This window comes from Aotus nancymaae, unplaced genomic scaffold (genome assembly GCF_030222135.1).
Source record: "Aotus nancymaae isolate 86718 unplaced genomic scaffold, 86718_ANA_hifiasm-v0.15.2.pri h1tg000040l, whole genome shotgun sequence".
NCBI classification, from domain to species: Eukaryota; Metazoa; Chordata; class Mammalia; order Primates; family Aotidae; genus Aotus; species Aotus nancymaae.
The window spans coordinates 112,733,866-112,754,410 of NW_026988454.1; the positions used below are offsets into that span (position 1 = coordinate 112,733,866).

A 20,545-nucleotide genomic window follows, 5' to 3' on the forward strand; every position below is an offset into this window, starting at 1 on the left:
GAGCAAAACAAGAGCATTTTCCAGAGAGAATTGAGAGCTTAGAGCTTTATCTGGCAGCACTCCTGACTGCAAGGGAAAATGGAAGGAATAAGTCCTTTGATCTGAAGGGGCAATCTGGGCAGCACGTCTCAGCATCCATTGCAGTGGACAAGCCTGAATAGTGTACCATAGTCTCTTACTCTCAGCATACTACCCCCGAGCCTGATGGCAGAACAGAAGTAGAGAGGAGCCAAGAAGTAGTCACGACTCTGTTTGACTCAAAAGCCAGAGCTCTGCTTTGGTTATTTTATAGTCCTACAGTGCTCAATAAGTGGAGAAATCAGGAGAGTCGGGCCAGAATTCAAATCCTGACTTCACCCTTTGGGCAAATTAATTGACTTCTAATGTCAATTTCTTCTGGGACATATTTACTTCGCATATCTTCCCTCATACCTATTTCCACTTAAACCTCTGGTCACAGTGTTGATGTTTAATTAAAAAGAGACTATGGTACCCCACTCAGGCTTGTCCACTGTGGTGGATGCTGTTATATACCGCCCAGATCCTCCCGTCAGATCAAAGGACTATTTTCAATGCAAAATGTCAATTTCACACATGGTTTATCCATATATATGTCTTAACAACTTAGCTGTTAGTTTCTTGAAGGAAGAGCTCATGTTTTCACTATCTTGTATTTGATCATATGTTTTATTGGTATAATACTTTACTGTATACAAATCCTGCTGCACCAGCGATCCCACTTGCATTATTCTGTGAAATAGGGTCTTTATAATCTTTGCAGATGAAAACACTGAAGCTCATAGAGAATAAGTAACTTGCCCAGGGTCACACAATCATGTGATTGAATTCAGGCACCTGAGCCCATATCCCCAGAAAACAAGTTGAATATTTGTTACTCAAGAGAATACAACCTTAACATTTATTATTATTATTATTACTATTTTTTAAGACGGAGTTTCGCTCTTGTTACCCAAGCTGGAGTGCAATGGCGCGATCTCAGCTCACCGCAACCTCCGCCTCCTGGGTTCAGGCAATTCTCCTGCCTCAGCCTCCTGAGTAGCTGGGATTACAGGCACACGCCACCATGCCCAGCTAATTTTTTGTATTTTTAGTAGAGACGGGGTTTCACCATGTTGACAAGGATGGTCTCGATCTCTTGACCTCGTGATCCACCCGCCTCGGCCTCCCAAAGTGCTGGGATTACAGGCGTGAGCCACCGCGTCCGGCCCCTTTACATTTATTAATGCTTCGTGGTTCATACAATGATAACAAAGAAATTATCCCATTTGATTCAAATAATGATCTGCTAACATTTTTGTGGCTGGTGCTATTATACACATTTGATGAATGGAGACTGTAGCTCATGTATTTATTCATACATTCATCAAAGAAATGTACTACTTCGTCCCTGATATGCAAGCTACCATGCTGAGTTTAAGAGAGCCAAGTATGAATGTATCCTAAACCCTTCAATCAAGAAATTCACAATCTAGTACAGGAGATGGACACCTTATTGACTATTACAGTATGACAAATGCTAAGTAAATGCTAATACAGCATGACAAATGATAAAGCTGAAGTATATACACAAAGCTATGTAAATTAAAAGAAAAAATGTTCCATTTCCTGGGAGTATTGGGAAAGTCTGTAAGAAATGGTGATGCTTGCGCTGTGCTTTTCAAGGCTGTCCTCAGGTAGAAAACAATGTAAAATTCCTCAGAGACAGGATGAAAGACACACTGCTATAATAGTGCATAGTTTTCCCAAAAAAAAAAAAAAGGCGCAAGCACTGAATAACTTGCCAAGGTTTCTCGGCTGGTAAGTAGTCAAGCTGGCGTTGGAACCAGACTTTTGCTTCCCAACTAATGCTCTCTTTTCCCAGCGCGTTATACAAAGGTGGTAGCACTTAATAAGTGGGATACTTTATGATGCAGTCCTTTCTTCAAGCTCTCCTAATGCAGATTTTTTTTCCTTTTCTCTTTTCCAGTGTTCCAAGATGTTCATGTTATGATATTTGTTGGGTTTGGCTTCCTCATGACCTTCCTGAAGAAATATGGTTTCAGCAGTGTGGGTATCAACCTACTCATTGCTGCTTTGGGCCTCCAGTGGGGCACTATTGCACAGGGGATCCTGCACAGCCATGGACAGAAAATTAACATTGGAATCAAAAAGTGAGCATCCTTACTATGGTCTAAATGTTTGTGTCCTCCAGGACTCATATATTACAATCTTAACCTCAAACGTGATGATATTAAGAGGTGGGGGCTTTGGGAGGTGACCAGGTCATGAAGGCAGAGTGCTTGTGAATGGGATCAGTGTCCTTGTGAAAGAGGTCCACAGGAGACTCCTCACCCCTCCACTATGTGAGGACACAGCTAGAAGGCACCATCTACTAACCAGAAAGGGAGCCCTCATCAGACACCAAGTCTGTCAGCATCTGATCTTGGGCTTCCCAGCCTCTAGAACTGTAAGAAATAAATTTCTGTTATTTATAAATAACCCAGTTTATGGTATTTTGTTATAGCAGTCCAAACAGATTAAGGCAATTCTTTATTTTCCAGATTAATCGTTTCTCTGTTAGTCCACTGTCATTTACTGTACTGGCTGGCAAACTGTCTCCCTTATGCAACAGAAAAGTGTTGAAATTCAAAAAATCTGAAGCAATGCCTTGCTCTACTGAGCTGGATAATACATTCATGTCTGTAACCTCTCTGGTTTGACTTTAAGGATATTAGAAACCATCTTTCATAAAAGTATTATTCCTCCCGCCTCAGCTACAGGGAGCAAAAATTCCCCATTAGTTATTTTTCAGATTGTTTTTAAAATGTAAACATGTATTCTTGTTGTGCAATAGTAAACACACACTCCAGGAAATAATTCATTCATTAGATCAACAAATATAAATTAAAACCCTAAAGGAGATAAAAGGTAAGTTAAAATATATACATTAGAGCAACTAAAGAGTGTCTGGTTAAAGGAAAAGAGGAGGAGTAAGGAAGTGGGAGGTGATGAGTAGGCCTGGAAGAAGCACTGGATGGGCCTGATGGGAGATGGGATTGCACTTTGGTCAGTTTTAGGTTGAGTGTGCATTACTCTGCAATCTATTCTTTTTCCCCTCAGCATGATAAATGCAGACTTCAGTACAGCCACAGTTCTGATATCTTTTGGAGCTGTCCTGGGAAAAACAAGCCCCATCCAAATGCTGATCATGACAATCATAGAAATTGCTTTCTTTGCTGGCAATGAATATCTGGTTGGTGAAATATTTAAGGTAAGAGTTAGAAAATTTATACTTACCTAGCTTTGGGTATCAGTTCTGGTTACAAAAAAAAAAAAAAATGGGTGTCCACAGTATGTGGGAGCAAATCTTGGTAAGAGGGATGCCCTAGCAAATAGTAATAATAGCCATCATTTACTGAGTGCCTATTGTACACCAGGAATTTTGCAAACATTATCTTATCTCATCTTTACAACAACACTGTATGGTAAGTATTATTTTTATTATCATATATACACCATAAAAACTGATTATCACAGATGCTGAATGACTTGCCAGAGTCTGAATTCACCTCCAGATTTTTCTAATGCCTCAACTCTTCTTTTGCCAATCAATTGATCAATTCCTTTTACTATTTTGACTACTAGGTGAATAGCCCTATATAAAGCCTTGTACAGGTTTTTTTAAGGCATCAGTCAAACTTTTTTCTCCACAAATATTTCATTGATTCTTCCCAGAAATAATAAATAAATAAAAAACATTTTGGGGCACTCTCTAGTACTTTGTTACTTTGTTTATATTTCTATTAACATTAATTCAACAGCAAATATTTTTGACAACTTTCTAGGTGCTGGGGACTCAATGACAAAATATGAAGGTTCCTGTTTTTACAGAGCTTACAATCTAGTGGGACAGATGAAACCAACCAAACAAATAATTACACATTCATCTACCTACCCAAAGACACAGACACACAGATGTTATTATAAACTGCAGTACATGCTATGAAAAATATGTAGGGTGGGGCTACGAGAAAGTGTAACTGGAAGATTAGATTGTAGAATCAAGGAGGGGTTCTTTGAGGAAGTGACAGTTACACTGGACCTAAAAGATACCTAGAAGTTTTCGAGTAACTAATAGGGAGAAATGTTCTTTAAGCCAAGGTAATAACAAGCACAGTCTTGAACTGGTAATGAGGAACTAAAAGAAAACTTTTAGAATAATGTGAAAGGACTTGACCAATACAAGATGAAGCCAACAAGGTAAGTGGGTCAGATTAATAAAGACTATAAACTCTGTGTGCTAGCTAGGTGAAGACTTATCTGATGGTTCCAAAGGGAAAAAACAGAGAAGGTCATTTTACCTACAAATATGTGAGCATTTAAAGAGAGACACAGACCCACATGGTATTTGTAAAGTCCAAGCACGATTAATTGCCACCTCCCATCCTCCTGAAACCACCTGGTGAAGCAAAGCAAGGTTTCCAAGCTGGGAGGGGACTAAGTGTTGCTGGACAGCTAAAGATTGCTAGATAGATCATATATGCTTGAAAGATACTTGATTCATCCCAAGCAAGTGTGGATCTTCAAAGGGACTGGGTCTGTCTATGTCTAACAAACAAAGGAACAAAACTAGGAGACCCTTTTTACTTAAATTTGAAAATGTTTTATAAATAGATGAGTATCATCTTCCTGTCTTTAAGTACAGATAAATGTCTAGAATTGGACCCTCTGAACATTCCCTCTAGAGGCAGGAAATGTAGAAAACTGGGTCAAATCCACATCATATACTAAAGAGGAATCTAAAGTATATCTCTTCAAATGAATCTGGGACCTCAGCTGGTTTTCAGTTCATCATAGAGCAAAATAAAAATATATACATATGGGTAAAAACTCTGGTTTTTTGAAGTTTCAAGTCTTGAGCTACAATTAAGTGAGATTCAACTGCAATTTCAAGTAAATATATCATCTTCGTTTCGTATCACAAGCAGTATCTTTTTTTTTTTTTTTTTTTTGAGCTTAGTTCTTGCTTTGTTACCCAGGCTGGAGTGCAATGTAACAATCATAGCTCACTGTAACCTCAAACTCCTGGGCTCAAGCCTTTCTCCTGCCTCAGCCTTCCCAGTAGCTGGGACTACAAGGAGTGCACCACCATGCCAGGCTGTGCAATATGTATTTCACTGAGAATCTCCATCACCTAGAGAAGTAACCCTGCAAAGCCTATGTGCCCACCAGGGAACTAGCACTTTAGAAATATGGTCTCATCTAAGTCCCATCACAAACTCCGTTGAGTGGGTAATATTTTCCCATTTTAGATTTAGATCCCCATTTAGATCAGAGAAGCTTAATAATTTATTGAAAGTCACATCTGAAGGAAGTAACTGACCTAGGATTGAAAGTCAGTTCAGTGTAGCTCCAAAGTCTATGCTATCTCTATTTTACCACCCTGTTTTACCCCGCTTTCACTGACACCATCTTTCTGTTTCTCACTTTTTTTTTAATTGTAATGCAATTCTTTCTTTGACTTTCCTCCCATAATGAGTCTCAGGTTCACTTCTATTTATATGAATGCTATTTTGTCCCTTCAGGCCTCTGATATTGGAGCATCAATGACGATCCACGCCTTTGGGGCCTACTTTGGCTTGGCTGTAGCAGGCATCTTGTATCGATCTGGACTGCGAAGGGGGCATGAAAATGAAGAGTCCGTGTACCACTCAGACTTGTTTGCAATGCTTGGTGAGTGTGGATAAACTTGCTTGAACTTTAACTATTTGAAAAGGGACTGGAGAAGGTTAACTTCAACACAGGTGTGAGAAGATGCTCAAAAACAACATCCAAGCCAGGCATGGTAGCGAATGACTGTAGTCCCAGCTACTCAGGAGGCTGAGGCGGGATTGCTTGAGCCCAGGAGTTCAAGTCCAGCCTGGGCAACATAGTGAGACTCCATCTCTAAATAATAATAATAATGATGACAATTAAATTAAACCTTGAAAAAAAGAGCATCTTTTGCATACTACTTTATGCTGGCTCAATTCTCCTCTTTTCTCTTAGCTGTAGATAATCAAGCCTAAACAGAGACATTGTTGGTGCCCAAAGCAAACTGCATCGTCTGGACTGTCTTCCATATTCAGAACTAATATCCCCTCTTTTGGTTCACTACAGGGACGCTCTTTCTATGGATGTTTTGGCCCAGCTTTAACTCAGCCATTGCTGAACCTGGAGACAAACAGTACAGGGCCATTGTAAACACGTACTTCTCTCTTGCTGCCTGTGTCCTCACAGCCTATGCCTTCTCCAGTCTAGTGGAGCCCCGAGGCAAGCTTGACATGGTAAGTGCTGTCTTAGCCCTCATGGAAATTTCCCTTCACAACAATGACAGTTACTCAGATAAGTAGGAGGTAATTTCTGCATCACTGCTGAGCTCCCAAGACAAATCACAAAACTTCAGATCTTGAAGAATGTTTCAAATATAGCAACATGCATTCATTTATTAATCAAGTCTATACCTGGGCTGGGCACGGTGGCTCATTCCTGTAATCCCAGCACTTAGGGACATCGAAGTGGGCAGATTACCTGAGTTCAGGAGGTCGAGACCAGCCTGGCCAACATGGCGAAACCCCATCTCTAATAAAAATACAAAAAAAATTAGCCAGGCATGGTGGCAGGCACCTGTAATCCCAGCTACTCAGGAAGTTAAGGCAGGAGAATCTCTTGAACCTGGGAGGCAGGGGTTGCAGTAAGCCAAGAACACACCATTGCACCCAAGCCTGGGCAACAAGAGTGAAACTCTGTCTCAAAAAAAAAAAAAAAAAATTGTACCCTGGAAAATTAAAAAAGTGTTCTCAAGGAATTTACAGTCTAGTATAGAATGAATGTAGTCTTGTATAAATCAAAGATTTGAGGTATATTTCTTTAATAATAGAGTTAACTGCTCTAACTGCTCCCAAGTTCTGAGAAAAGCTTCCTTAGAAACAAGACTTATCAAACAGCAGAAAGTGGGATGATGCACACTGATTCTATTTTTCCAACTGCAAACATTCCTCTCAAAGAAATAACAACTAAATTCAATGTGGGATCTTCAATAGGATATTGGGGAAAATAATCAGTGGGAATAGTGGTGAAATTCACATAAGGTCTTTAATAGTATTAGATCAATGCTATTTTCCTTTCCATGGTTATGTAAGATTAACATCTTATTTGAGAAACTGGACAAGGGCTATATGGAAACATTCTGTAGTATTTTTACAACTTACACGTGTCTGCAATTGGTTCAAAATAAAATATTTTTTGAATTCCCCCAAATTGGTCTCTTGAGTTTCTTGCCTATGAGCTAGAGAAACATCAGTAAAGGAGTAACCCCCAGATCAGCCAGTCTACCTTTCTAACTAGGTGGGGTGAGTGGGGTGGGGAGGAAGATGTTATTGAAATTAATTTTTTAAGCATAGCTGAGGATGTGTATCTTAATTCTCCAAAAATTGTCTCATGAGAGGTCACTAAAAACAATGAAAAAATTGTACATTTCAGTGTTTCTCTTTTAAAAGTACAGATGACCTCTGCTTCTCAGACAGAACAGCCAGACTGTAATTTTTCTGAAAAATTCTGGTAAATGAAAATTGATTCCTGACTGAGTGCGGTGGCTCACGCCTGTAATCCCAGACTTTTAGAGGAGGCTGAGGGGGGTGGATCACCTGAGGTCAGGAATTCAAGACCAGCCTGGTCAACATGGCGAAACTCCATCTCTACTAAAAATACAAAAAATTACCTGGACATTACATGGTGGCATGCACCTGTAATCCCAGCTACTGGGAGGCTGAGGCAGGAGAATCCTCCAACCCCGGAAGTGGTGGTTGCAGTGAGCCGAGATTGCGCCACTGTACTCCACCTGGGGAGACAGAGCAAGATTCTGTCTCAAAAATAAATAAATTCCTCTTTCCTCCATCCTCAAATGTCCTCAATCCAGTGACATTTGCAGAAACTGTTGTCTTTCATATGTAATGTGTACATTTCAATGTCTACATTTCCTCTTTGGATATTGGAATATCATAGATGCTACAAAACACACAGTGGCCATAGTCATCTTTTGGTTCATGATAACCACAAATGTGTTCCAAAAACTGCACGAATAGACAAAAACATTGCTAGATTATTTGCTCTAAACACTCCTACCTTCCCACTACAACATCTTTTGATTTTCTCAAATGCCTTCTACCACTGGCCTCATTAATCTGATTACTTATTCACTACCAAGGGACTGGCAAGAAAGATACCAAATGTCAACATCTTGAAAGAAAGCTCTCAGACCAATGGAACAGAACTGAGGCCTTAGAAATAACACCACATATCTACAACCATCCAATCTTTGACAAACCTGACAAAAACAAGCAATGGGAAAAGGATTCCCTGTTTAATAAATAGTGTTGGGAAAACTGGCTAGACACATGCAGAAAACTGAAACTGGACCCCTTCCTTACACCTTATACAAAAATTAACTCAAGATGAATTAAAGACTTTAATGTAAGACCTAAAACTATAAAAATCCTAGAAGAAAACCTAGGCAATACCATTCAGTACATAGGTATGGGCGAAAACTTCATGACTAAAACACCAAAAGCAATGACAACAAAAGCAAAAATTGACAAATGACCTAATTAACAAATGTCAAATGACCTAATTAAACTAAAGAGCTTCTGAACGGCAAAAGAAAGTGAACAGGCAACCTACAGAATGGGAAAAAATTCTTGAAATCTATCCAACTGACAAAGGGCTAATATCCTGAATATAAAAAGAACTGAAACAAATTTACAAGAAAAAAAAAGACATCAAAAAGTGGACAAAGGATATGAACAGACACTTCTCAAAAGAAGACATTTATGCAGCCAACCTACATATGAAAAAAAGCTCATCATCACTGGTCATTAGAGAAATGCAAATTAAAACCACTATGAGATACCATCTCATGCCAGTTAGAATGGTTAGAATGGCGATCATGAAAAAGTCAGGAAACAACAGATGCTGGAGAGGATGTGGAGGAATAGGAATGCTGTAACACTGTTGGTGGGAGTGTAAATTAGTTCAATCATTGTGGAAGACAGTGTGGTGATTCCTCAAGGATCTAGAACCAGAAATACCATTTGACCTAGCAATCCCATTACTGGGTATATACCCAAAGGATTATAAATCATTCTTCTATAAAGACACATGCACATGTATGTTTATTGCAGCACTGTTCACAATAGCAAAGACTTGGAACCAACCCAAAAGCCCATCAGTTATAGACTAGAGAAAGAAAATGTGGCACATATTCACCACGGAATATTATGCAGCCATGAAAAAGGTGAGTTCATGTCCTTTGCAGGGACATGGCTGAAGCTAGAAACCATCATTCTCAGCAAACTAACACAAGAATAGAAAACAAAACACTGCATGTTCTCACTCATAAGTGGGAGTTGAATGATGAGAACACATGGACGCTTGGAGGCGAACATCACACACTAGGGCCTGTCAGGGGATGAGGGGCTAGGGGAGGGATAGCATTAGGAGAAATACCTAATGTAAATGATGGGTTGACGGGTGCAGGAAACCACCATGGCATGTGTATACCTATGTAGCAAATCTGCACATTCTGCACATGTCTCTCAGAACTTAAAGTATAATAATAATAAAATAATATAAAATAAAAAAGAAAGGCCTTCTACAATTTCAAAGAACCCTCTTTCTTAAAAAAGAATCAGTAACCCTTTCAACTGAATAATGTGATGTGGGTCTACTGAACTCTAGAATCCCCTGATCCTTCTGAATTCTGCACCATCCAGCTCACCTCATTTATGTTTCTGCCCCTCACACAGGTTCACATTCAGAATGCCACTCTTGCTGGAGGAGTTGCCGTGGGCACTTGTGCAGATATGACAATTCACCCATTTGGTTCTATGATCATTGGGAGCATTGCAGGAATAGTCTCTGTCTTCGGATACAAGTTTCTAACTGTAAGTACAGCAGATGTTCTCAGTCAAACTCTGAATCTGCACCATTCTTCTCTCATGCCCCTCCAGCAGAAAAAAGCTATAAAGTTTTATTTTATGAACATTTTTATTTGGAGGCCACTTGCCTTCCTTTTGGAAATACCACTCCCATTTCAGCTGTCCAGTGGTTCTACTCTGCCCTGACTTCTGTGTAACAGGAAAGAATCTGATATCAATTATTTATAATTTAGTTTGAATTAAATGTTAAGTCCTTGGCATTACTTTCCTTTTGGGCTATTCCATTGAAGTAGTTGTTGTTATTTGTCTTATGTAATTAAGAACTCTGCTCTTTTAAGAGATTTAGGATTTTGGCCAGACATGGTAGCTCATACCTGTCATCCCAGCACCTTGGGAGGCTGAGGCGGGTGAATTACCTGAGGTCAGGAGTTTGAGACCAGTCTGGTCAACATGGTGAAACCCCCGGCTCTACTAAAAAAAAAAAAAAGTACAAAAATTAGCCTGGCATGGTGACAGCTCCTGTAATCCCAGCTACTCAGGAGGTTGAGGCAGTAGAATCGCTTGAACCTAGGATGCGGAGGTCGCAGTGAGCCAAGATGATGCCGTTGCACTCCAGACTGGGTGACACAATGAGACTCCATCTCAAAAGAAAAGAAGAAAAAGAAATAGAGAGATTTAGGATATCATCACTAGGTGAGAAGGAGTAAGTTGTGAAATGACTCTCTTCAAACCAATCCACTGAAGACTGAAATGGACAGTTTTGCCACAAATATATTTTCAAATACTTTAACTTAAATGGACTTCAGATATGGCTGGAGAACTGAGCTACACATACAATGTTTTTCTGGATGGAGAAGGAAATGGGGAGATGTAGGTCAGAGAATGCAAAAATGCATTCAGAGTAGCAGAAATGCAGGATGAACACGTCTAGAGCTCTAATGTACAGTACGAAAACTATAGGCAGTAAAATTGTCCTGTATATAGGATTTAGGCTAAATGAGTAGATTTTTAGCTGCTCTTACCACGAAAACAAAAGAAAAGGTAACTATGTAAGATGATGGAGATGTTAATACTCTTCACTGTAGTGACCTTTTTACTTTCTATATGTATCTCATAACATCATGTTGTATACCTTAAATATACATAACAAAATTTATTTATAAAATAATTCTACATGGAAGAATAGAGCTCAGCTATAGCTCTGTTTCAGTTCTAGAGTTCTATATGTGTAATGAAATAATAAGCCTTCTTTGTTTTACAATTTTAGCCACTTTTTACTACTAAACTGAGGATCCATGATACATGTGGGGTCCATAACCTCCACGGCTTACCTGGCGTAATGGGAGGCCTCGCAGGCATTGTGGCGGTAGCAATGGGTACATCTAACACGTGAGTAAAAAAATGGGTTTTCCAGCCCCTGTGGTCCCATGATGTTTTCTCTCACTCTGAGAAATTTAGGGGTAGGAGAGCTTTCATTTTAGCAGTTCTGGCCACGGTTTATATTATCTTCACTGGAGCCAAAGAGACACAACTGAGAGAAGATAATTAGAATAAAATTATATTGAAAAGAGGCACTTTAACTGAAATAGTTAGTTTAAAAAAAAATATGCTATTTTAAATGTCTTTACCAGAAACAGCTGTCTCCTAGCAGATAAGGATGTTTGATCATCACAGTCAGATTATAGTAGGCTTAGTCATTTTCTTGATCCCTCCAAAATGAAGAAGGAGGCACATATGATGAGCTGAACAGTCATTTCCATCCAATCCACACAAAGAAGAATGAGTTGGAATAATACAAAAAGCAATTGGTTCTGCAGAATCAAAAACACTGGCATATGGTCCCAACTCTGCTACTCACTAGTTATGTGACCTCTGAGGTGTCGCTCAGCCTTTCTGGTTTCCAGTCTTCTCTATAAAATGAGAAGATTGGGGTATTTATTCTCCAAAATCCCTTCTAGCTCTATCAGACCTAGGTTTCTCCCTAAGTAGAGTATAAATGTTTACTTAAATAAGCAAAGGAAAAAGTATCAAGCAAACCCAGGAGAATAAAAGGGATGCCACAAGATTGGAGTGATTTGGTATGAATGTCATCCATGTGAAACAGCTAGGAAGATCACTCAGAGTAAATAAAGATAAATTAGAATGCTCAATTTTTAAAAATTTATTATTTTACTTTAAGTTCTGGGATACATGTGCAGAATGCGTAGGTTTGTTATATAGTTATACATGTGCCATGGAGGTTTGCTGGCCCTAACAACCCATCATCTAGGTTTTAAGCCCTGCATGCATTAGGCATATGTCCTAATGCTCTCCCTCCCCTTGCCCCCTACCGTCGAACAGGCCCTGGTGTGTGACATTCCCCTCCCTGTGTCCATGTGTTCTCATTGTTCAACTCCCACTTATGAGTGAGAACATGAAGTGTTTCGTTTTTTGTCCCTGCGTTAGTTTGCTGAGAATGATGGTTTCCATCTTCATCCATGTCCCTGCAAAGGACATGAATTCATCCTTTTTTATGGCTGCATAGTAGAATGCTCAACTTTTAAATCCAATTGAAAGCATGAAGAAAAGAGAAATGTGTGTCTAGAAATGTCTGAATGACCTCTAACTGGAGATGCATAATCTGAAAAGAAAAACCTCTCTTCAGTTTTAGCAGATTAAAATTTAACCCTGTTGAGATCAATAAAAAATACTTGAAAAACTCATTTAATCATTTCCTACTAAATAGAAACTTTGCTTCCTTCTTCACGTGTACAGTTGACACATTCCTTCAGTATGTGGTTTTTTTTAACCCTTTTTGAAAATTTAGAAGAAAACACCAGAATATGCACATTGTTTTCAGTTCTCTCCAGACCCAGGACTGTAAAGACCAAACACTAACATATTTTAATGCAAATCAAACATGATAAAAACATGTGTGAATGAACTCAACTCCTCGGTGTTGGAGTGTGCAGACACTGTGCAAACACACTGAAGTGCCTATGATTAGGAATTCTTAAGCATCACACATAGACCAGTTTCACAGATGCAATAAAACAAGTCTATCTGGCTCTCAAAGAGCAGGCCTTGCTGGGTGCTCAGACATTGGGTGAGTCTCATGATTGAAGGTCTAGTCTTTGGAAATGCTGGTTTAGAACATCTTCTCAATTTATTCGTTGGTGAAGAAAGGAGGTAGAGAAATATCAGAGGAGGAGAAGGAGAGCAAGCCTTGAAGGTCTGTTCACTTGGAAATTTACATATTTCACACCAAATAAAATACCCACCTGAGAGCCAAGACTACTTACATGTGTCTATTCAGAATATTAAAATGCAAATCATGTTTTTGATAAGCATAGAACAAGGGAAAGTTAATATTCTTAAGGGACATTTTTGCAAATTATGGCAGCATAACTCTAGTAATACTGTTAATTTTGTATAAGTCAGTGTTTTCCAAGTTTATTTGATCACAGAACACTTGCTATCAAAAGTGTCTTTTAAGACCTTATAAAATATCTCGGCAAATTCCTGTAAAACTAACAGGAAATTTACAAAAGAAGAAAATCAAATAAATAAGTATATATAAAATACTCAACCTCACTAATAATCAAAGAAATGCAAATTAAAACAAGCTACCAGCCTTTCACTTATCAAAGTGATGAAGTATGAATGAGTAATAATAATACTGAATAGTGGCTAGAGTAAAAACTTGGAATATAAATCGTATAATTTCCTATTTAGAAAAGTTCCTAAGAACTATATAGGCCGGGCATAGTGGCTCAAGCCTGTAATCGTACCACTTAGGGAGGCTAAGGCAGGTGATTCACCTGAGGTCAAGAGTTCGAGACCAGCCTGGACAAAATGGTGAAACCTCATCTCTACTAAAAATACAAAAATTAGCAGGGCATGGTGGCAGGCACCTGTGACCCCAGCTACTTGGGAAGCTGGGGCAGAAGAACCACTTGAACCCGGGGGGTGGAGGTTGCTGTGAGCTGAGATTGGGCCACTTCACTCCAGCCTAGGTGAAAAAGCGAATCTCCGTCTAAAAAAAAAAAGAATATGTAGACTTTTACTAATATTCTCATTTCTTGATAGGTTTTATATTAGGAAAATAATCAGACAAATTCATAAGCATGTTTAGAGGAGATGTTCTCACATCATTTTTAAAAATATGAAACACTGGCAGCAACCAGTACTTTGCACAGTGTTAACACTCTGTAGCAATTCAAACTGTGATCCAGATCTACACTGACTCACAAAAATGGACCCCTAAAACATATTTAATAGGAAAATAAGTAATGCAGCGTGATTGCATTTTTATAAAAATATGTTTTTATTTTACATTTTTATTCTGATACAATCTGAGGGATATTAAACTTTTCTGCTTTGGTTTGTTATTTGCAGTTTCTAAGGTTTTCACAATGTTACTTGTGCAACTTTTTATATATATTAGAAATTTTAAACCCTTCAAATAAGTAGAAAAAAAAAGAAATCTGAGTTTAGTGCATCCTCTCCCTTGGATGATGAAGCTGGAGGACTAAAAAAACTCTCATTTTCCAATTTATTTTTTGAGACGGAGTTTCACTCTTGTTGCCCAGACTGAAGTGAAATGGTGCGATCTCGGATCACTGCAACCTCTGCCTCCCAGGCTCAAGGGATTCTCCTGCCTCAGCCTCCTGAGTAGCTGGGAGTAGCTGGGACTAGCTGGGACTACAGGCGCGTGCCACCACGACCAGCTAATGTTTTGTATTTTTAGTAGAGAAGGGGTTTCACTGTGTTAGCCAGGATGGTCTCAATCTCCTGACCTCAGGTGATCCACCAGCCTCGGCCTCCTAAAGTGCTGGGATTACAGGTTTGAGCCACCGCGTCCGGCCAATAGATTTTTCTAATTTCATCACAACTATTTCATTATAATGGGATGAGAAGAGATAGTAGCTCATGTTGTTTCATTCATTAGTCTATCCTCAGTGCCTAGAAAAGAAGCTGACACAAAGTGGATACTCAATACTTATTAAATGAGTCAGATCAGGATCAATTTTTTGAGAGTACTAAATTCTTTCTAAGGAAAGTCTTATTTTTAAAATTTACATTAAAAGATGATCCCCTTTTTTAGGTGTATCTCAGAATTTTCTAACACTGCTCAAGAGTTTCAAAGAAAACAAGAATATGAAAGAAAAATTGTAACAAATGCTTAATTTGCTAGTGTGTAATGTTACACTCTGGCCTGGAGATGGCAGTCATCCACACCCTCACTGGGTGAATTTTTTTTGGCTGAGGTCCAGGAAAAACATAATCTTTTTCTTTTGCTTCCTTAGGTCTGCTATAGCCATGCAGGCGGCTGCACTGGGTTCTTCTATCGGAACAGCAGTTGTTGGAGGTCTGATTACAGGTCAGCATAAAAAGTGAACACTTCCCTGTATATTATGCTCTCAGATTATTTACAATAGATAATTAATAAGCAAGTCAACTGCTAAATTCAAAAATGTTCTAAACGTCTAGCAGTAAAGTAATTATGTCAGCTAAAGGGGATGATTTTATAATAGTATATGAACTACTATGCAAGTGGATTTTCCTCTTCAGCATCGTGACATGACTCATTTTCCCTCTACCATCACAGGTTTAATCCTAAAGTTGCCTTTCTTGGGACAACCATCTGACCAGGACTGCTATGATGATTCTGTTTATTGGGAGGTACTGTACAGTATTCTAAACAAGAATGTGAATGATGACTACATTACTGAAAGCTTTACTCACTTCAAGCCTATATATCTCTGTGGCATATGTGTGATGAAATTGAATTAGCTAGGCATGGTAGCTCACATATGTAATCCCAGCACTTTGGGCAGCTGAGGCTGGAGGATTGTTTGATGCCAGGAGTTTGGGACCAGCCTGGGAAACTCTCTACAAAAATAATAAATAATACATTTTAAATTTTTTCCTTCAATAAGATGTCAAGTGTAAAAGAAAAGTAAATAAATGAAAAGAACCCGGATGAACTACCTATTTATAGAAAGAAATTGAGATGATGTGCCCTGCCAGATAAAATCAGAAGTTATGGTATTTTCTAAAGCAGAAGTTAGATAAAGAAAAGACAGAATTTAGTTAGCAGATGTTGTTTCACTCCTCTGAAAGCCATAAAAAAGCTAAACAGTGTGAGATTTTATACCATATATAGTCCACAGGTTTATTTGGTGGTCAAAAAAGAAAAAAAAACAATAAAACAAAAGAAATTAAACAATTTAAAAATATACCATAGGTAAAACTGATCAAAAGCAAGTGAAATACATAAGGTTAAAGAATTTGAGTGAGTACACATCAAGAGGACCTATGAAAAACAAAACATCAGCCTCTTTCTAGCCTCCAGTTTCTCTTTACTCTATTAATACTTTTTCCCAAATAATTTCCTGCAAAACTTGAGAGGGATAGATGTTTGGGTTTTTTCAGCAAAATTTCTGAGAGAATGAGTTTGGAAAAGCGGGAATGTAGTCAGGGTGGTTGAGAGAAATATTCTTTTATTTTTCTTCAACTCAATTTTTATTTTCAGTTTTTTTCAAGTTTGAATAATAATTAACAAAAATATTTTTGTTTCAATACTAACTTATGACAAGCCCAGTGAAATAATTGTTTTATTCATTACTCTATCCTCAGTGCCCAGAAAAGAAGCTGACACAAAGTGGATACTCAGTATTTATTAAATGAGTCAGATCAGGATCAATTTTTTGAGAGTACTAAGCCCTTTCTAAGAAAAGTCTTTTAAAATTTACATTAAAAGATGATTAATGTTGCCCCAAACTTGTTTTCTTTAAGGTCCCTAGGTTAAGAGAACATGACAATCACTTCCATGGACATGGTGACCACAGCCAGCTGGAACCTGAATTCTAAACACCATTCCTGCTCTCCAACTTTCTTTCCCATTATCTAGAATCAAGTTCAAATGAACAAAAAGGCAGTAACCAACGAGAGTATGGACCAGAGTGAAAAGATCCTAAGTCCCTAATGGCCAGTGTAAAAATGTCCTTATGTCTAATACTGTCTCTTGCTATTCAATGATTAATTGAAGGGATGCGACTCATAAAACAGATAATCAAATAGAGCCTCTCCAGGATTCCCAGAATGCTTTTGACAGTGAGTAAATACAGAGTAAACATGTCAGTTTCTTAATGTAGACACTATGTCTTCAATCCTCAAAATTATAAAACCGAAACCCACGAAACAAGAATAGATGTACGAAATCTATGTAAAAAACAAATTAAAGAAATGCATGTGTGTAAAGTAGTAATATGATTATTTTAGGTGGTGCTTTTTATTTTAAAAATGGTCTAGTTAGTAATATATTCTTGCTTGAATATTATTAATTCCTTTTGCACATTTACTATTTGCAACAAGCTCAAATATTATCTGATCAAAGTCTATTTTGTATAAAGTGTTCAAAAATTAAATATTGTTATAAAATAAAACATTAGTCTTTGATTCTCCTTTGGTAGTTAGAATTCATTTCAGTAACAAGCACATGCACACACACACACACTCCTTCATATTTAGTCCATATTCAATTTAAATATATCATTTATCATGTTTTTGCTATTTAAAAATATCAAGTTAATGTCTCATTATAGAATGTTGTAAAAAGTTAAATTTTACAAAAGGTACCTGCATAGTCAAAAATCATTTTTAAGATAGTCAAACAACTTATTTTTTCTATCTGGAAGCTTTTAAGATTTTTATTCTAGCCCTGGAGTCCTGAAATCTTTCCAAGATGTGTCTAGTTATCAACAATGAAATCAGCCCTACCATAATTCACAGAATGTCAGCTTTTTAATGAACTTAAAAATTATAACTGACTGGATTATTTAATATTTTATTCCTTAAAAAAATACATAATCTATATTTTATTCGTGTATCTTAGTTGCCATAATTGACTTCTTTCAGAACTTCTTTCAAATAGGTTTTTTGGAGTGTGCTCACTTACAAAGTCCACTGTCCTCTCCCTTCTGATCCTTGCAAAGAATCATTTTCATTACTGGTGTGTATGAGACCTCCTTGCCGCTATGCTGATCATAAAGCAAATCTTGGAGGGCTTTGGGTATACTCAGAAATATAAGAAAGTCTGTCACTTTGATGTGCTAAGGGACTGGGTCATGATCATCATCACTTCCTGGCTTATGAACACTCTCTCCTGTGTTCCTGCAAGGCAATTCTTATAAGTAATAAAGCCTTATTTTTCAAATTCTGAGTTAGTGGTCTTCTCTTCACAGTAGAATAACACCTTTTTAATCTATTTTGCCTAGAATTTAGTGAAGCATTTTAATACTTGAGTCTTCTGTTCAGATACATTTCTTTCTATTTAGTAACTTTCTCTTCTTCGACCGTTAATTTTTTTTTTTTCTGGCACTCTTGTTATTCATATGAAAAGTCTGCTTAGTCTCTTATCCAAATCTATTTTCTTCCTAATCTTTATTTTATTGGTTCCATTCATCCATTTCTTCAATTTATTTTTGTTTGTTTCTTTGTTTGTAAATCATGGTCCATATTTGTAAGTCCAGCAAATCTGTGTGTATGTGTATGTATGTGTGTGTGTGCGTGTGTGTGTGTGTGTGTGTGCATGTGTATGTGCTATGCTTGAATTTCCTTACTTTGACAATTTTGTTTATTGAAGAGGGGTGCTATTTTTATTAAAGTTCAAGTTCAAAATCTGTCTGCAAAACTTAAATAACATTATCCTTTATCTGTTAAAAACATTTAGGATGTTCACTAATACTCTATTTATGGTAATTGGTTGATTTGATTAGAAATCCAAGCTGTACTTTGATGATCAATTCCAGGAAGTTGTATTCTTTGTTCTTATCTAAATCTGAAAGATTGACTCATAATTACTAACTGCAATTTCAGACAGTTTGCTGAAAGCTGAAATCTTCAGGCTTCCCCAACCCTTGTTTCCATAGACTGTAACCTGTTTCTTGCACAAGACAAAAGAACTCTGCTGAAGAGGGTGTGGGAGGACTTTTCCAATAGCTGCATTTCGTTAGAAGCCACTTTGTGTGTTTTCCTGATTCTCTTCACTTTGAGTGCTGGAACCTCATTAGGTGAATTATCCTTTTTCTTTTTGTCTATTCCCTGAGGGTTAAATTCCAGCTGCTGAGATACCTTGGGTGACAAAAATCTTAAAAATGAAGGGAGGGACAGTAATCTCTGGCTGAATGTATTAAAGTTTTGCCAGATGCCAAAAATAGAATTCCCCTGGATTGGCACCTAAAGGAAATTGCTTTATTCATTAGTTTTTTCAGCTGCCAAAGCTTGGTGTTATACTAGAATCAGGGCCAAAAGAAGCTCAACATTATCTGCTGAGCCCTCCTGCAACCTATGGGAGACCAAAAAGGCCCACTGCCATTTCAGGAACACTCAATTCAGAAGCTACATCATCATCCATGGGAGTTCACAAATCTCTGCAAACCAGTAATACCCAGATCCTTACCCCATGACTCTCTTACAACTGCCTCCAGACTTCCCTCCAACAGAGAGGAGGGAAGTTCTCTGTCGATTTTGTTGTTGGTGTCTTCCCAGAATCTAGTTTTGCATCCTTCGGGCCTGGTAAATGCCTGAAGACAAAAGTATAAATCTCTTAAGAGCAGACACAATTCATTTCTTTGTCTGTAACCTCCACATTTTCAATAGAGCCCATGTTTTAGGGAAGCTTGTTTAGTGGATGAACAGATAAATAATTGAATGCTTGAAAAAAGCAAGGACTCAGCCTCAAAGAAGCAAAGAGAGCTTTTAAAAAATTTACCCAGTTACTCACTTATTCAGTAATAATTCATCAAGCAATGGTTAAGTTTGACTCGATAAATACAAAGTCATATAAGATAAAGCTCTTGATCACAAAAAGAAAAAATCTGCAGCTTATCCTGGAATATAGCTGGTAGGTCAGTGACATACTAAAGTGCCTGTACTAACAGGTTCTATTACGGTGGAATACACAGGATGCTGTACATAGGAGGAGACAAGAACATAAATCAATTTCAGCCACTCAAGGAAAACTTGCCGGAAAAATTTAAAAAATGACATAAAGCAACATACAGCTAAGCAAAGAATGGATTAAGAACCAATTCTACTGAAAATAAAACTGATACTCTTTTCCCTGGAGACCACCTTGCTTATTAAATGAAAGATTGGATGTCTGCTCAATGAATTTCTTCTCTTTTTGAAGATAGAAGTTATTTGTGTAAGTGTGAGTGCTAACATGGGGTAGGTCAGTTGGAGTGATTAGCAAATGGGAGGGGTTAACAAACACATGAAATATCGAATCTCTCCACTCTTCACCTTACTTCCTGAACCATCTACCTCTATTCCTGTCCAGCTCCAGACCTAGGTTCCCTTCTATTTCAGGAGTATAAAATCTAGTCTTTTCTAACTAATGATTTTGGCTTTTATCCTGGCCTTATTTTGGTGGGTGTTCATTGAAAATCTCACAGAATAGTATCTATTCCAGCTTCATCCAACATAAATGAAAGCAGTTATAGTATACCCTGGCTTTGTTAACCAGACAGAGACTCCCAAAAATTAATTTGATAGAAAGTATAATTCCATCAGACAGGGCACAG

General features: G+C 37.9%; 1 protein-coding gene across 1 annotated transcript in view; it reads left to right on the forward strand.

Moving 5' to 3' along the window:
• RHAG (Rh associated glycoprotein) overlaps window positions 1-17,422 on the forward strand; it is a 28,117-nt gene extending 10,695 nt beyond the window's left edge. The window contains exons 2-10 of the mRNA XM_012441634.3: window positions 1,988-2,171; window positions 3,121-3,271; window positions 5,586-5,733; window positions 6,160-6,326; window positions 9,843-9,980; window positions 11,242-11,363; window positions 15,263-15,336; window positions 15,565-15,638; window positions 16,755-17,422. Of these exons, the coding sequence (XP_012297057.2) occupies window positions 1,988-2,171; window positions 3,121-3,271; window positions 5,586-5,733; window positions 6,160-6,326; window positions 9,843-9,980; window positions 11,242-11,363; window positions 15,263-15,336; window positions 15,565-15,638; window positions 16,755-16,829 (1,133 nt within the window). The 3' untranslated portion in view covers window positions 16,830-17,422. The remainder of the gene's footprint in view (window positions 1-1,987; window positions 2,172-3,120; window positions 3,272-5,585; window positions 5,734-6,159; window positions 6,327-9,842; window positions 9,981-11,241; window positions 11,364-15,262; window positions 15,337-15,564; window positions 15,639-16,754) is intronic.
• Window positions 17,423-20,545: the final 3,123 nt, after the last annotated feature.